The sequence below is a fragment of the Lepidothrix coronata genome, unplaced genomic scaffold, assembly GCF_001604755.1.
Source record: "Lepidothrix coronata isolate B3197 unplaced genomic scaffold, Lepidothrix_coronata-1.0 Scaffold34, whole genome shotgun sequence".
Lineage (NCBI taxonomy): Eukaryota > Metazoa > Chordata > Aves > Passeriformes > Pipridae > Lepidothrix > Lepidothrix coronata.
In genome coordinates this window covers 5,456,555-5,473,505 of record NW_016690214.1, presented here as the reverse complement: position 1 = coordinate 5,473,505, position 16,951 = coordinate 5,456,555, and the positions used below count along the sequence as shown (strand labels likewise).

Below are 16,951 nucleotides of genomic sequence, written 5' to 3'. Positions count from 1 at the left end.
TTTCTCAATGCAATCGGAGCAATAGAAAGAAGCTGAAACAGCCCAGTTCTGCCCCAATTTCTGACACAAACACCCGCCTTCCCTCCCGCCCCCAAACCCAGACTGTGGGATATTGACTGAAAATTCATGCCAGTTGTGTGGTGTTGATTTCAATTACACTCTTCCAACAGTTCCAGTGGGTTGTTCAATCATTACAAAATTGCAAAGCTTGAAAAAAGTTTGTGATGGAGAGATTTCCGAAAGGTAACTCCTCAGGTAACACTGGTGCTTGCACGAAGCCCTTAGTGATGCTGAAAAAGGCTGCTGTGAGTCCTGTAGGTTTTACAGGATCTGCATGAATACAGGCTTCAAGCTCTTAAAAAATATTATTTAATTAAAATTTAATTAATTTCATCCACTTAAGTGGTTCAAATCGATGTTGAGAAATTGGAAAATAGTTGAAAATTGCTATGTGAAATTCAGTACATATGAGGTATAAAATCACATCTAAAAAAGGAAAACAACAAAATGGGCCAAAACTGGTTCCAAGGTCAAACAGAAAGATTTACATTAAATATGAAGGACACCCTGCAATGTGTCAAATTTGGGAACAGGCTGCCCAGTGAGATGGTGTCACCACCCCTGGTAATGTTCAAAAAACATGTGGATGTGGCACTTGAGGACATGGTTTAGTGGTGATGGTACTGTTGATAGTTGGACTTGATGAACTTAAAGGTCTTTTCCAACCTAGACTGTTCTGTGATTCTATGAATTCCTAAGGGAATAGCCATAGCTGGAGGCACTCAGGAAAGGCAATACCCTCTGCCGTGGGCACTCTGGGTGTCAGTAACCGTGCATCAGGAGTGGTCTTGGTTCTGCCAGGGCGCAGAGTGGGCTGTGATAACCCTCCAGCTGTGCCCAGGGCTGTGTCCTCAGCCTCCCACCAAGCACTGTGTGCCTGGGCCGTGTCCCTGTGCCAGGACAGCACACAGGGCTGGACACAGTCTTAAGCTGCGCCAGGGGAGGTTTAGGTTGGACATTAGGAAGAAGTTCTTTACAGAGGGGGTGACTGGGCATTGGAACCGGCTGCCCAGGGAGGTGGTGGAGTCACCGTCCATGGAGGTGTTCAAGAAGAGACTGGATGTGGCAGTCTGTGCCATGGTCGAGTAGGCAAAGTGGTGTTAAGTCAAAGATTGGACTCGATGATGTCAGAGTTCTTTTCCAACCTAGTTGTTTTTGTGATTCTATGACACCACACAGGGCAGGACACTGTCTGCCATGACACCACACAGGGCTGGGCACTGTGTGGCTCCCGCCGTCCCTGACATCGAGCCACACACGAGTGTCGCTGTTCGCTGTTCCCTGTTTCGCCGTTTCTTGGGGGTTCGCCCCCTCAGCCGCCGCTCACCCCGCGGCTCCCGGGGCCGGGCCACGAACCGCGGCCGTGAGGGCCCGGCCCGCGCGGTGCATTGTGGGCAGGGCGAGCGCCGCCGCCATTTTGTCTCTGTCAGGCGCGGCGCGGGCGATCGGGGCGAGGCGGCCGAGTCGGTGTGTGGCGAGGGGGGATTCGGCCAGGACGACACGATGATATCGGCCGCCCAGCTCCTCGATGAGCTCATGGGCCGGGACAGGAACCTGGCCCCGGATGAGAAGCGCAGCAACGTGCGGTGGGACCACGAGAGCGTGAGTGCAGCGGGGCCGCCTCTCCCCTCTCTCCCTCGCTCCGCTCCCGCATCGCGGAGGGCCGGAGGGTTTGTCGGAGCGACATGGGCGGCTTCTCCCGGTCCGGGGGCAGCCGCGAGGGAAGGGGGAAGGGGAAAAGGGATGAGGTGCCGGGCAGCGCGGGGGGTTCCCCGTGGTTTGGCGGGGTGCGGGTCGGGCCCTCCTCGCTGGGCCCTGCATGGCGGCCGGGGGCGGGCCGGGCCCTCACCGGGAGCAGGAGGAAGAGGAGAAGGAGGAAGAATAAGATCCCGCCACAGCCAGGCTGTTGTTGTGCTGCTGGAGGGACAGCCCCGTTGTTTGGATGTCGGCGGCCGGGGCCGCGGTTAACGGGAACGGGCGGTCCGAGAGGGCCGGTGGTGGCGGAGCTCTCTCGTGGGGAAACACAAATACAAGGCGGGGAGAGAGGGTGAGGTTAAAGGAATTCTGCGCTTCTGAGTAGAAGGTGCTGGCTTGCGCGAAGAGGGATGAGACAGATGTTCGTAGTTTGGAAGACAAATGTCTCTGGATCTCTTCCTGAGGGTGGTGTTGGGGGAGGAAGCAGGAGGGTCCCGGAGTACCGGCTTTAACGTCTGCAGGTTGTAGCTCAAGAAGAACCGTAAGACTTTTGAAACGAGGCTTTGGCTAGGAAAAGCTTGATTCTTTTCATGCCTTCTCAGTCAGAGGAAGGTGGGGGGGGGCACACAAACATAAACAGGACTGGTTTTTAGCAGTACTTAACGTGTTTTTGTTATTGTGGTGATACATTCATTTTCTGCAATAAGTAGCCCAAACAAGACTTCTAATTATTATTTTATTATTATTTCGGAGTGGTGTTTCTGCCCAGGAATGGTGGAGCTTTAATGAATGATGACTTTTAGTGACGGCCATCATAGTCATATTGTAAGTTATTTCAGAAAAACTCAGTGGTAGCCACAAAGTTCCCGTAGCTGCTTCTTTGGGAGAGATGAACACTGATGTGCTTTTTAATTTTATTTTCTCTCCATTTATGATATATTTTTCGAGTTAAAGTGCACACTTACAGTAATTTATCACCTATGCAATGGGAATTTCTGTGGTTTAAGCTGCACAAAGCATTTGGCTCCTCCCCCTTTAGCATTTTCTTGGGATGTTGTTAAATTGGAAGGAGGGAGAAATCCTTGGGTTTGGCTGTTCTGAATCGCATCTTAATCACAGAAGCGGAAATTTCATGTTTTTAAACGAGAGATATGTCATTATAAGGACGGACAGTACACGTTTGAATTTGCCTTGCAATGCATGAGATAAGGACCAGTATCTGTCCTGCCATAGATTTTGCAATTGCGAGTCCCTCCCTTGAAAAATGCTGCTGTATGGGTAAACAGTGGGAGTCAGGAGGAAATTGTGAGTTCAGGACCTTCTTTATGTTTTTCTAGACTTATTAAGCAAATATCATTATTCAGTTAGGTGTTCAGTTACATTTTCTTTTGATTGTGAACTCAAAATAAGAAAGAGTTATATGAAATGTATAAAATGTGAAGTGAATGGCTTGAGCCATGTTGGTCCAGGTAGGACAAATAAGGGGATTGGTTTGGTTTATTCCTTAATGTGAGAAAGACTTTTTTTTTTCTTGGTTTCTTTTCCCCCTCCTCATTCTCTTTTGACAAGTTTGGATTGTTTTCTTCATCTTCGAGTGAGCAAATCACAGACTATTTTCAGGGTTTTTTTTCAATTACAGTTTTAGGCTGAAGAGTTTGACTATAATCACAGGACTCTGTCTCTAAGCTCTTGCTCAGTTCTGTTGTTTCAGAAACGGGCCTCGTCTCTCCTTCCCAGCCCTCTGACAGTTCAGACAGTAAGATCTGTCCTGTGTCTGAGTCCAGCAGGACTGTTACAGCCTCAGGGTTGAGCCTTCAGTTTTGCAGGAACTGCTGCTGTTTGCTCACCTTTTGCTTTTATTTATAAGTTTATAGGATCATAATTAAATACAACCTCTCTGAAAGGAGTGTTTTCCTAGGTTTCTGTAGTCAACTGACGAGTTCATAAAAAACAAAAATTACCGTTAAAACACGTGTTCGACTTTCTGCATCTCCTAAAGATTCAGTTTGCAGTGCTGACATGTTTTAAAACACAGGAAATGCAGATAAGGTTCAAATAGTAACGTTAATTCCTTTCCCTCACTACTCTTCTGCTTTTCAGATGAAATACATGCGCTAATGTCGTTTCTTCTGAGGTTAGACATAGATAAACATGCAGCCTTTTCAGTGTCAGCATGTTGTGGTCCTCCCAAAGTTTAGGATTTTGTGTCACATTTCATCAGTTTTAGGCATGGAATATTATCAGAAGAAGCTGATCTGTATTTTGTTTATCATTTGGAAATTGCATTTAGTGGCTCTGAGAAACTGGGAGATGCAGTGAAATACAAGATGGGAGTGGAAGAGGAAGGTGTGTGAGCAGTGTGTGTGATAGCTGAGCAGTAATTTGCAGAGCCAGTGAAACACGTTGATCTGTATTGTAGACGTAAAGTTCTTACTTTAAAACTTTGACATGATTAAAACCTTTCATATTTAAAAATTGGAATCCCACTCGCTGTATATTTCAGTATTGCAGCATGTCCTTAGGTGATCAATCCTGGTTTTGGCGTAAAGGCTTTGTTTTGTATAGGGAGATAATCATTTGTATCATTTATTTCAGTCTTTCTGCTTACTGTTAAGTGTATTTCTGGAACAGTAACTCTATTGATTCACACGTTGCTGCTCTGATATGGTACCTGCACAAAGTGAGCTCATACGGAAACAGCGATTGCGTAAGAGTTCTGAGGCTGTTCTGTAGCACAGGAGAGCCCAGCGTGGACTGCCTGTGCTCTGTGTAAGGCTCTGAAATTGTGGTGCTTCCTTCAAGGCAAAGCCATGTTTTCAGATAGCAGGGAGGGGTGAAGAGCCGGAGAAATAACTGTGACCCATTATCTCTGATAATGCAGTTTCTCAAAATGAAGGTTCTGCTTTCAGAATATGATGTGATGGTTTTAGGTATTTATGATGTTACACTTTTATTTTTATAATACCAATGACCTAAATGCATCTAGGTAGAATTTAAGGACTTAATCCTTCAGGGGATGGAGGGAGAGGACTTAAGTGTTATTTGTTTTGGAAGAATATTAGTAATGGAAGGTTATCTGTAAGAGTGGGTTTGGAAGAAGGGCTTATGTTTGTTTGGGTTTGGGTGGGCGGGCATTGCTCATAAAATGTCTGATGCATGGGAGCTTTAATGGTTTCAAAGAACTAATCTGTGTGAAGGAATTTACTAGTTTTTGATGTGTAAGCCATAACCTGCTGGATTTTATTCTCAGTCTTTTTACTAGGAATTGTCTGCCTAAAGGAATTTGCTTGCATAATTGTTTATCATTGTTAGAGAGACACTTCTCCCTCAGTAAATAGATTTCTTGCAGAAGAGAAGTGTATTAATGTAAAAGCATTAACCATAGAGAGCTGTCAGTAGCTTCTTTATGTGGGAAAGCTTTGAACTGCTTCCCAAACTCCAGAAGAGCTTGCAATTCTTGTTGTTGGCTTAGTGGACATCGAGGTAAAGGATACTACTTTCCCACTTCCAGGAGATTTCAAGGATTAGTGAATTTGAGATGAAGAAGTGGAAAGTTCCAAGTGCCTGTGTGCGTTCTAGTGTCTTATCGAAATGTGAGATCCCAGGGGCTTTGAGACACGAGCTGTGGCTGATCCTACTGCAACACTTTGACAGTAACATTTCTGTTACACCTTCTTGGTAGTGGAGTCCTCAGAACAATTCAGCAGAAAGGAATAAATGCTTGTTACCTGCCTAGGGAATTATCCATACTGAACTGCCTTCTGCTCTGCTCCTGCATATATGACATGTGTTTCCATATTACTTGTGCTAAGTGCAGTGGCCTGATAAGCCATGGACAAGTGATGTCAGTTGAAGCTCATCAGTCACCTCTGTTTCAGTCCTTTAATGGCTCTGTGATGCTTCAGCCATTCCTTGATTATTCCTTCATCATTGATTATTTAGGACTGACCGTGAGTGCAGTTGATGGTGTGTTCAGCCTGGGAAGGCAGATGCTCCACGTGGTGAAGCTGAGCTGGAAGTAAGATTCTGCAGGATTCTAGCAAGCTGTGTCTTTCTGTTGGTGGGCATAAGGAATTAGGGATGGGAGGGGGAGAAAATTGCTGCAGACACAGTGATCTGAACCACTCAGAAGTGAGTACTTCTCTGCAGGTGCTTCCTAGGAGAGAATGCCGTGTAATTCACTGGGTGCCATCCTAGTGCTGGTAGGAGAAAATTATGGCAGCTTTTCAGTGTGGGCAGGTTTTATCGTTTTGGGTTTGTTTTTTTTGTGTTTGATTGGGTTTTTAATATATAAATAATTAAACCAGTATATGACTGTTAAAGCTGCATATTTTAGTATTGGTTACTACAATTTTTCACTGTAGCTATTTCTTCATAAGGGGAGGCATTTCCTAGGAGTGCTGCTTCATAAAGCAGTTTTAAGAATTTCTGATTTTGGGTGGGAGTGGGGTTTTTTGTTTTGTTCTATGTTGAATAACTTTTCCTTTGCTCCTTTCGTTGGTGCTTGTTTCAGAAGTATTACAGAGCACTTTGCTTAGTGTTTGAGTTGATAAGAGATACTCTACAACTTTTTAGCAGCATAATGCAGTCAGACTGTGCTCTCTGTGTCTTAGGAAATTTGTCTAATTCATCCCTGAAATTTTTTGAAAAGTGCCTTTTCACTGATCCTAAAACTTGAATGTGAGGATGAGAAAATGGAGGAAGAAGCTAATGTAGAGAGGAATTAAGTTTCTGATGACAAGTACAGGAGTTCTTACCAGAAACTCTTCCCTTGAAACATCTTGATATTAAAACAAGGGATATTGCAGCTTTCAGAGAAGAGAGTGGATTCAGAAATCAGATTTTGTCCAGTATCTTTCTCCTTGCTTCTGAGAAGAAAAAAAAAAAAGTGATTTTATATATTTTCTTAACTGTTCTTAATAAATTACTTCAAATAGGTGCCAGTGTCCTAACCTGGATCGTGGGAGAAGTATTCACATTATATAATGAGAGATTTTTTTTGTTTGTTTGTGTTTTGTGTCCATGGCTTGTCAGTAGAAAGCCCGATTGTTTTTCTGTGTAATCTGTAAAGCAGTCAGTAGAGTTTTAACTTCCGTAGCCTGATTTGCAGTCTGGCAGTTAGCATGGAAAAATAAATCAGACTGATCTTATTTGGGCAACTGGTGTCACAGGCGTTTCAGTGAGGTGGTGGTGTGGAGTAGGTTTGGGGTCTCTCTCCTAACCCCTATTTGTTAAAATACTTCAGATTTTATCTTGGGAAATAATAGGTTGCAAATCTTTGTCCCTGGTGTATGCGAGAGGATCAGATGGTTGTAATAGAAATCACAGTTATTAGATTTGGCAAACATTTGAAATGTTAGATAGAGGAGGTGTTGGAAGAATGTCCAGGCTAGTTTTGGATTTACACCTTAGTTAATGGCAGTCACATCTACAAGAATGGTCTAGTGAAGACTTAGTTATTTGAAATGTTTATGAAGTTAAGGGTGAAAGGATTTCTGATGTTACCCTTTTGGCTGTTCTGATGGATAGGCAGGAGATATTTCTGTGTTACGAACTTCAGGAACTGACCAACTTGACTAGCTAAGCCCACGCTCATGGGTGAGGGTGAATAACCTTTTTAACAAAAGATGGTTTTATCCCATCATATGTTAAGTATTTACTCGCTAGACTTAACAGGTTGGTGGTTTTTTTCAACTTTCTGGTGGTGGTTTTCTCTTATCAAAACCTGACTTGGTAATGCAAAACCAGACTATGCAGAAACAAACCAAACCCTTTCTGAGTTGGCAGGAAACCAGGTTAAAAGGAGTGTCTTCCCTGCCTGCCTGAAGGGGTATATGATGTCTCTTTGCCTCTCATTCCTGAAGTAGGGATTTTTAAAAGCATTGGAGTGGGAAAGCTTCTGGATAGTTACCATACATGTTCCTAAGTGTTCTAATTGCCCTCAGAATCCTTGAGACAGTACCTGGTGTTTGGGTGCTGGTGGCTCCTGTTCTCCAGGCCAGGAGCTCTGAGGAAGTGAAGCCTGAACACAGAGTTGTTCCCAGCAAGCAGAGGAACTTGTTCCACGCTTCCATGGCAGACATTGTCACCTCTTGTAGCTTTTCACACTTAAAGAATTTCATTGTAACTTATTAAATAGCCCAATCTGATTTACTTCCGCTGGAAATATCAAGTATTTATATTTATAAATTGGTGACACTTTCCTGTAATCTTAAATATTTAGTGGTAAAATTAGGAAATACTGTTATTGCAAGGGAAAGTAAGATTTTTGGTGTTTTGTCATCAAGATGCACTTTGTAGCACTTACTGCTGCCAAGAAATCCAGAGGGTGTGTAAAATTTTCAGAAATTTTGTGGTGTACAAAGGAAAGATTTACATAGTATTTTAGAAATAGTGTTTACCTAAAATTGCCAGTTTAAGAGACAAAAAATAATGCCTGTTTCTTTCTTCTCCTCTGTCAGGTTTGCAAATACTACCTTTGTGGCTTTTGCCCAGCTGAATTATTTACAAATACCCGTTCTGATTTAGGTAAGTTTCTAAGTCTTGACATTTTTATTCACTTACATGTAATTACAGCTGAGCTTTTGTTTGCAAACTACATTTTTATTGTTAATTGCTCTGTCAAGACACTCTGAAAATAGGCTTTTATATTCCTAAGGGGTTGCCAGTGATATAATATGCTAAGAACAATATTTATTCCAGTTCCTACTTTGTCTAAGTGGAAAAAACTGTATAAAAATTTTTATGTTACAGTGTGAGCTAAATTACTGGGTTGGGGTGGTTTTCTCCTGCTGAAGTGTTGGCTTCTAGTTTGATTTACTCTGCCTGGGCAGGGTTTTAACTGTTTTTGTGTGACTGTATATTATTGAGCTGCTTTACTTTAGAGGCTCATCTACTGTAGCAGTTATTTCTGAAAGCCAGCTCTAAATTACTGATGGCTTTCAAGCAATGGTAGTTTGGAGATGGTAAGTAAGATTTCTTGTCTTAGGGTTAATTACTGAGTTCATTGAAGAGTTTGAGAATCTGGGGAAGGTGGGAAGTTTTAACATGAGTACCTTTGTGAACTCTGAGCACATACCTCCTGATTTGACTCTGAAGATCAGTGTTTTAAGTAGCCAGCTTGCTGCAAACAACACTGGAAATTAGAAAGTGCCTGATGAAATTACCCTTCATGTGTAATTTTTCTTTAATTGTTTTTTAAGACCCCAGGTGTTTAAGATATTACATTGTTAGTTGAGATTTACTGATGTAAAACTTGATCTGGAAATTCTATTTTACATGAAGACTTTGTATGTCACTCAGAGTCTGTTTTGGTTTTATAATTACTAAACCATACTGGCATGCCTTTTCTTTAATGTGTCTTTCAAGCTCCAAGCAAAGGAAGCAGAAAGGCAGAAGCATAGAAGTCCCTGGGAAGTGTTTGTAACTCTGTTCTCTCATGGTGCACAAACAAATGCTGATGGAATGTGAATACACCACTCAAGAATGCAAACTCAAACTTTTTTGTGTTGTCTTTTTAGGTCCTTGTGAAAAAATTCATGATGAAAACCTACGTAAACAGTAAGTATGTTGGTTGATACGTTAAAGCAAATAGTGGTTTTGTTTGAAATTTGTTAAAAGCAACCCAAACACGACAAAGTTATTGCTCTTTGATTTATGTAAACATTTATTTAAATGTATCATACTCTCTTTCTGTGAGCAAGAGTTTATAATATTGTGTATTTTGTTACTTGTTTTTCATCTGTGGTGGATTGATGCGAGCTTTTGTTTGTAAAATGTTTTACCAGGTATGAGAAGAGCTCTCGGTTTATGAAGGTGGGCTATGAAAGGGACTTCCTGCGCTATTTGCAGAGTTTGCTGGCAGAGGTGGAGCGCAGGATCCGGAGGGGCCATGCCCGCTTGGCACTGTCACAGAACCAACAGTCCTCTGGGGTGAGTCTGGCAGAACCACTGAGGCAGCTTTTCCTGCAGATAGCATCTTTGTGGTGTCTTTACCTTATCTTTTCAGGTAAAACATACTGTCTTCCAGAAGATTCCCTTTAGATAAGTCTCTTCATCTGTTAGCCAGCAGATTGCATCAAGCCCTAATGGACAAGCCAAGTGGCTTCACAGTCAGCAAGAGCCCCTCTCTTTTCTCTCCATCTGTTTATTTAGAATCAGTATCTCTTCTCTGCTGGGAATATTAATCCTGTTTAGTATTATTTTTGCCCTGACCACCTCAATTTACCTTTTCTCCCTTAGCTGAATATTCCTCCTTCCCTGCACTAGTAAGCTGTATCTTTTCCCATGATGGGTTTGGAGCAGTGACTGTGGCCCGTGCTCTGTGGGTTTTGTGACTGCCAGGACAGCCTTGCTCCTTTTTGCTGCTTCACCTAATTGTTCTGTGCAAAGTGCAGTTGCTTCAGAAGGAGCTGTGGACAGTATCCAGTCAAGAGAGATATTGGTTGTGGAGCAGAGCAAAGGTGGGAGGGAGGCAGTAAGTCTAATTTGACAGCCTGCAGAGAGGACACTGCTAACAAATACATCTTGGAAGTGACATTCTTTTTGCATTTGTGCTCGGAAGTCGAATTTCAAAGCCCACGGAACTTCTAAGTCATACTTGAATGTCTGCAAAGATATGTAACAGCTGCATGGCAGTTTGAGAGTTTAAATTTAGGACTTTGAATTTGGATATCTTACCTTTTATGGGCCAGGACCTTGAACATTTTTGTTGACTTAGGATGAATTAGTGTGACCAGACTCAACAAGGGTGGAATAAGCTGTGTCAAACAGTGTTTTATGTTAGACTAGACTATTATTAGTAGCTCCTCGTGCGAGAAGAGGCAGGAGGATGTTATTCCTGAAGTGTCTCTGAAATATGAGAAGATGTACCTTTGTGTTTTAAAGCTGTTTTAACAAAAGAAGAAAAACCAACAAGCAAACAAAAAACCTCCAACTCACACTTGTACTGTTTGCAGGGAGCAGGACCTACCGGTAAAAATGAGGAGAAGATTCAGGTGTTAACTGACAAAATTGATGTACTTCTACAACAGGTGAGGGTTTTTTAACCCCCTCTAAGAGAGATCTCTTGCTTTTGTTACTTGATCAGAAGTTACATTTGAATTTTTTTATTGTCCTTTAGATTGAAGAACTGGGTTCAGAAGGAAAGGTGGAAGAGGCACAAGGAATGATGAAACTTGTTGAACAGTTAAAGGAAGAGAGAGAATTGCTGAGATCTACAACTTCAGTAAGTTATGTGTTTGTTTTTTGTCAGACATTTCAAAATTTGGTGCAGCAGTACATTCTGAATAACCTTGTCCTTCCACTGAAGGCATGCAAGGTCTGAGCAGAATTGATTAGATAATAACAGGACATTTAAACATGTTAATCCAATGTTTTATTTTGCATTCCACCTTGAGAGTGGGCTTCCTGCAAACAAATTATGAAATTATTCACCCAGCAGTCCTGGAGGTGAGCTTGCATCTTACTCTGGTTCTGGTCTCAGTTAAACTTTACCCTGCAGCCTCTGCAGTATAATTTTACTGAATTACCAGTGTGACTGTTACAGAAAGCCCTTGTGTCAGGGCTGTGGCTACAGACAGGCATCTGTCTGACTGTGAGAGCCACAGAAGCCAGAGGGAATGTGTTAAGTAGCAAGTTCCTGTCAGTAAAAAGGAGCTTAAGTTTAAATATTATATTTTGGAGTTTAATGAAATGCTCAAATTGAGAGTCTTATTTTTTAAAAGTTCTTAAATGTTGCAGACAGTGTGTTTATGTCCACAGTGTATGGTTCATGAACATTGTACAGCAGTAATCACACTCGGGTTTATGTTGAAATTTCAGTGTATTTCTCATATGTCTGTTGAATCAGTTTGACTGTCATCCTTTTAAAGAGAAGCTCAGCATTTCTTTTTTTATTTCTTCATGGAATATTCTAGCCTTTTGATTCCCTGAGACATATTCCAGGGTTATTCTGCAGCTCCTGACATCTCAGATGATGCAAAAGAAATCATCTTAAAACTGAAAAGGAAAGCTGTAAAAGAAAAACTTAAAATTTTGTTTTTCTGAGATTGCAAGGAAGCTGCAAATATTACTGTGTACATGCAGTGAGGAGTAATTCTGTGGTTTCTATTGGACTCCTTCCTTGTGGCTCACATGGAATGACTGTCCTCTTTTTGCCCTGTTCACCCTGGTAGGTGCAGTGCCCTGAAGACAAAGCAGGCAGATACAGTTTTCAGCTTTCAGTAGTGCCTGGGATTTGACAAAAGTAACAGTAAAGTTCTAAAACCCTTCACTGGCTTCTGGCTAAAACTTGTTTTTCTTTTGCCTTATCAAATATTTTTCTTTCTGCAGACAATTGAGAGCTTTGCAGCCCAAGAAAAACAAATGGAAGTTTGTGAAGTTTGTGGAGCCTTTTTAATTGTAGGAGATGCACAGTCCAGGGTAGATGACCACTTGATGGGAAAGCAGCACATGGGTTATGCCAAAATAAAAGCTACTGTAGAAGATTTAAAAGTAAGTATTTCCTCCAGTTACTGAACATGATAAAATTGCTTGGAGGCTTCCCATGGTACATAAAAGGCTGTCCAGTGGACTTCCTCAAGAGAGTGAAACACTCCAAGGAATGGAATCCATTTAGGAGTGTGCTTGACCTGATACGCCTTGTTGTATAGGATTACACCAGGTACAAGCAAAGATGTAAATTCAGGTGGGAATTTTTATGGCCTTTATAAAACACTGTAGTGTGGCCTTTGTTCTTGAGAGAATGACCAGCAAAATAAGTTCTGTAAGACAAAGGATTTTCTTTTCAGGGATTTTAGGAAGTGCTGTTCTTTGTTTAGAAAATAACACTTGAAATATTTTAAAAGCTTAAGCTTCTGCATCCTCAGAATCTATAAACTAAGTATATTCAATGATTTAGCTTGACTAATCTTCATTTCTTCCTGTGAACTTGTTTTTTTAAGGAAAAGTTACGAAAAAGAACAGAAGAACCTGACCGTGATGAAAGGTTGAAAAAAGAGAAACTAGAACGAGAGGAGAGAGAGAAAGAGAGGGAACGGGAAAGAGAAGAGCGGGAAAGGAAGAGACGGCGTGAGGAGGAAGAAAAGGAAAAAGAGAGGGCTCGTGATAGAGAGAGACGTAAAAGGAGTCGCTCCCGGAGTAGACACTCGAGCAGAACATCGGACAGAAGGTCACGAGACCACAAAAGGTCAAGAAGCAGGGAGAGAAGGCGAAGCAGGTACGTGTGTGTGTGTGTGTGTGTGTGTGTGTGTGTGATGTATTTCCATGTAACTTTCCAAGAGATAAAAATCTTCATCTATCAGCCTGGGTCACATCACTGGTTTGTTAACTTCACTTTCTTATCTCTTAAGTAAAGACACACTTCATTGGTTCTAAGGATAAGCAAGTTTTTGCTGCATGTTCACTGTCTTCTCTCCGTTTTTGGAAGTAGGTGACGCCATTGTGGTGGAAGTGGTTTTATGAAGGAGCTCATAAAAATGCTCCCAAAGAATAGGGTCTTGTTTCTTACTTAAGTTGGTCTTTATTTCTTGGTGGTAGATATTTTTAAGCTGTGTGGTTAAATGTTGGAGTAAATGAAGAGAGCAATATGAAGCCAAGTCTAATGTACTGAGAAGTATTTAGATGCAGTATGTTAAGATTTGTTTTCTGCAAATAATCAACGTATTAGAAAGTGCTGCTGTTTCACTGTTTTATATTCTGAGTTAGAAAATAGCAGCTGAGATTGACATTTTTGAAATTTTCTCTGAATGTTCAGGAGTCGTGACCGAAGAAGGAGCAGAAGTCACGATAGATCAGAAAGGAAACACAGGTCTCGCAGTAGGGACAGGAGACGGTCAAAAAGCCGGGATCGGAAATCCTACAAGCACAGAAGCAAAAGCAGAGAGAGAGAACAAGACAGGAAGTCAAAAGAAAAAGGTATGTTTGTGTGAAGACTGAGTTCATAGCAAGTTCTGAAACTAATCTTCCCTTAGGGTCTCAAAAGCTCTTAGTCTTTCAGTGAGTGACTGAAAGCTCTGAGCATCAGATCAGATCTGGTTTTATAGGCTGTGTATGTTGCTTTTAACCAATGTGGAGCATTTTTTTTTTCAGTTGCTGTTACTGCACGTGTGTGCATACATACACCTGTTGCACTTTGTCTGCAAATGAAGTGTGCAAGGATTTTTATATGTTTTAAGACCTATTTACCTTTAGGAAAGCATAAACCTGTAATCATCATTTCCTAAGAGTGAATGTCTTATATTCCTACCGTTAGCAGATATTTCTGATATTACCCTTTGCAGGTACATGTTTTGTGGGAGATTGGTACCTGACTTTTCACCTGTACCATGTATTACTTCTCAACACTATCATGTTTCCTTTCTTATCCTTTAACAGTACTTTTAAGGTGGTTTTTTTTCCAATCTATGAATGCAGTCCAGGATAAATCTTGCAGAATTTCTGTAATGTTCTAAATGACAATTCGTGCCTTCTCCCCAGTCTCCTGCTCTTCCCCCAACCCTTCTCCCTTGTTTTTTGTTCTGGCTTTTTGTTTGTTGTTTAAATGAAGTGAGTTTTGCTTTGTCAGTATTCAGGTGAGTCTCAACAGAAAGCTGTGTTAGTCCTTGGAATGCTTTTATAGCTGTACATGCCATGTACCACAGCACTGATGGTGACTCACTGCTTCACCAGAGGCTGGTGCTCAGAAACTTTAAGTAGAATTAAAAAGAGCTACAGAGGGAACACTACAGATTCCCATTTTGTGAGAAGATACTAATTAACTGTTATTGCTAAATTTCCCCCTTTAAAAGTCTTTTGAAACTTCTGGAGGAGCGTAGTACTTCTGGCTTAAACCACTGGCTCTGGGGAGCTGACTAATGTCCAGTCCGAAACAGCCACCCCACTCCACGGGCTGATCATCAGTAATGGATGAAACTATTCTTTTATGTTCCTAAGGTACTTTTGAGGTTCTCTGGAATGAAAGGTGCTCTGTGCATGTTTCTGGATTCCATAGGCCTGTCTGCCCGACCCTTACTTCTCCATATTTATCAAGCGGGTTAGTTGCCAAAATGTTGGTAATGCTTCATATATTTCTCTTGCCTGACCTCCTTGGACTGTTGTAATTTTTCTGGTTTATACTATGGGGCATCTTTAGTATTGATTCTTCTCTCGCTTTCCTTTGCCTTATAGGCAAGTGGTTTTAGCTGCTTGCTCGTTGGCAGTGGAACTGATTGCAGGCTTTAAACTCAGACTCATTGTAGCCTAAATCTGTCCATTTGTTACTCTATTCCTACCTGATACTGTGCCCTTTTTGCCTGCTTTATGAACAGATTTCTGGTACTTGGTCAAGAATGTCCTGTTCTTCTGAATGTGTGTATCTGTGCATATAAATAACTGTTTTCTTATTTATTCAAATTTGCTCTGGTTTTGAGCTTTTCAGTTCTTTTCCTTTATCTCCCCATAAGCAGAGGAGCTAGTGAACTTTCTTCAGCATCTCAGTATTTTTAGTTTTAACTTGACTGATTTCCTTGCTGGCTGTTTTATTTGCTGCTTGCTACTTTCTTCCTCCAGAAATGAGAACAGTGAGGTGATGCTGTGAGCTGTGATGAAAATTCCACCTGGGAAAATCAATAACTTTGTTTGACTGTGCAGTCCTAACTTTTGTAGAAACACAAATAGGCCTTAGAGCAGGACTGTAATGCTGAAGAAGTTTGTGGTTTTCCCTTTGCTGAGAAAATCTTTAGGAGAAAAAAATACCAAAAAAGGTGGAGGGGAGGAAAAACCCAAAGCAGTAGTAGTTACTAAGCAAACATTGAATTTCTGTAAGCATTACATCCTCATGTTTGCAATGTGGCACTGTAGATAGGTGGTTAAGTGGAGAGCTTTAGAGATTCATGTATTTGAAGCACGTGGCTTCCTGCTCTACTCTTTGCACAGAAAGTAGTAATGTAGAAGTTAAGATTTAACTTACTACATTTTGATGCTCCATTGGGAATATTGGCTTCAGAATCTAGTTGTCTTTATAGGCACCACTGATCTGCAGTTACAAAAGTAAGCAGCAAAGGCCTGGCTGTAACTGCTCATGTAGTGCTTTTCATCTGGAAATCTCAGGCTGCTTTATAAACAGGACTCTTTAACAGCAAAAAACCAAGGCACAGTTGCCCAAGACTTGCCTACCATTACTCATTAATTAGTGCCACACTTTAAAAACTCAGAAGTCCTGGCTTCTTGTTCACTAAAATACTGTAGAAGACAGCAGTCAAGGTTGCAAGAAAAAAGTCTGTGTTAAAGGGAGGCACATAATTTGTGACTCAGCTTCCAGGGACAGGGATACATTTGCTAGAGGAGGGAGCCATCAGCCATAAACACCAGCTTAATGTAAAACAGCAAAACATAGCTAACTGTTCAAGTAAACTCTCAAGAGTAGATGAAATAAATAGGGTTTTTTAATAAGAAAAGGAAAACTGCTCTCCAAGTACCTTTGTTTTATGAAGGGTTAATATTGGAATGGGCCTCCAGACCACTTAAGCTTGGCTCTTTACCTTCCTTAATCTGGATTCTGATACTTATATAAAAATAATTGTGATTGTGTTTTTGTATTAGTGATTAAACCTCAGCAAACACTGCCAGAACACCCAAACCCTCAGTGATACTGGATATTATATTTGACTGATTTTTGCATTCTCTGAACAGTAAAACCATTCATTTTGTCGTGGTAAGAATTCTCACAAAATACATCTCAGTTGCCCACACGAACTCAAACAGAAAAATGTGCATGTGTTGAATCAGGAAACAAAGTCAATATTATGTGATTATACCTAATAGATCACAGCTGAAATAATGCACACAGTTTCAACAGCAAACTAACTGTATGTGCTTTTAAAGAGAGAACTCTTACTGATTAAAAATACAGTGGAGGAACTTAATTTCTTGCAGATACTCCAGAAGTTGAAAAGTTCAGTTACTGGACTATTTGTTGAATACACTTTTTCAGTTCTGCTTGGCAAACTGGAGGTTTGCTCTGGTAAACCTATTTTGTTACTAAAATTTTTTAGAAGAGTTTCATCTTTCATACCACAGTTTAACAGCAGGTTTTTTTTAACCTTAAACCAAATTATCCTTCCTGACCAAATCCAAGAAAACAAACAAGACAGAACAAAACCCTGCACACTGCACATCCATAGGGCTATTAAGATCTACCATATCTACATAGGACAGA

The 16,951-nt window shown here is 41.2% G+C and overlaps 1 protein-coding gene across 4 annotated transcripts in view; it reads left to right on the top strand.

Moving 5' to 3' along the window:
* Positions 1 to 1,451: 1,451 nt before the first annotated feature.
* LUC7L3 (LUC7 like 3 pre-mRNA splicing factor) overlaps positions 1,452 to 16,951 on the top strand; it is a 19,330-nt gene continuing 3,830 nt past the window's right edge. For 2 of the 4 annotated variants that reach the window (XM_017812007.1, XM_017812006.1), the window contains exons 1-9: positions 1,453 to 1,662; positions 8,217 to 8,283; positions 9,276 to 9,315; positions 9,543 to 9,687; positions 10,713 to 10,787; positions 10,877 to 10,981; positions 12,088 to 12,249; positions 12,699 to 12,973; positions 13,511 to 13,671. In XM_017812007.1, coding sequence (XP_017667496.1) covers positions 1,564 to 1,662; positions 8,217 to 8,283; positions 9,276 to 9,315; positions 9,543 to 9,687; positions 10,713 to 10,787; positions 10,877 to 10,981; positions 12,088 to 12,249; positions 12,699 to 12,973; positions 13,511 to 13,671 — 1,129 coding nt within the window. In that variant the 5' untranslated portion in view covers positions 1,453 to 1,563. Of the gene's footprint in view, positions 1,663 to 2,532; positions 2,581 to 8,216; positions 8,284 to 9,275; positions 9,316 to 9,542; positions 9,688 to 10,712; positions 10,788 to 10,876; positions 10,982 to 12,087; positions 12,250 to 12,698; positions 12,974 to 13,510; positions 13,672 to 16,951 lie in introns of those variants that run through there. The other 2 variants (XM_017812009.1, XM_017812008.1) reach the window with 2 other exon arrangements.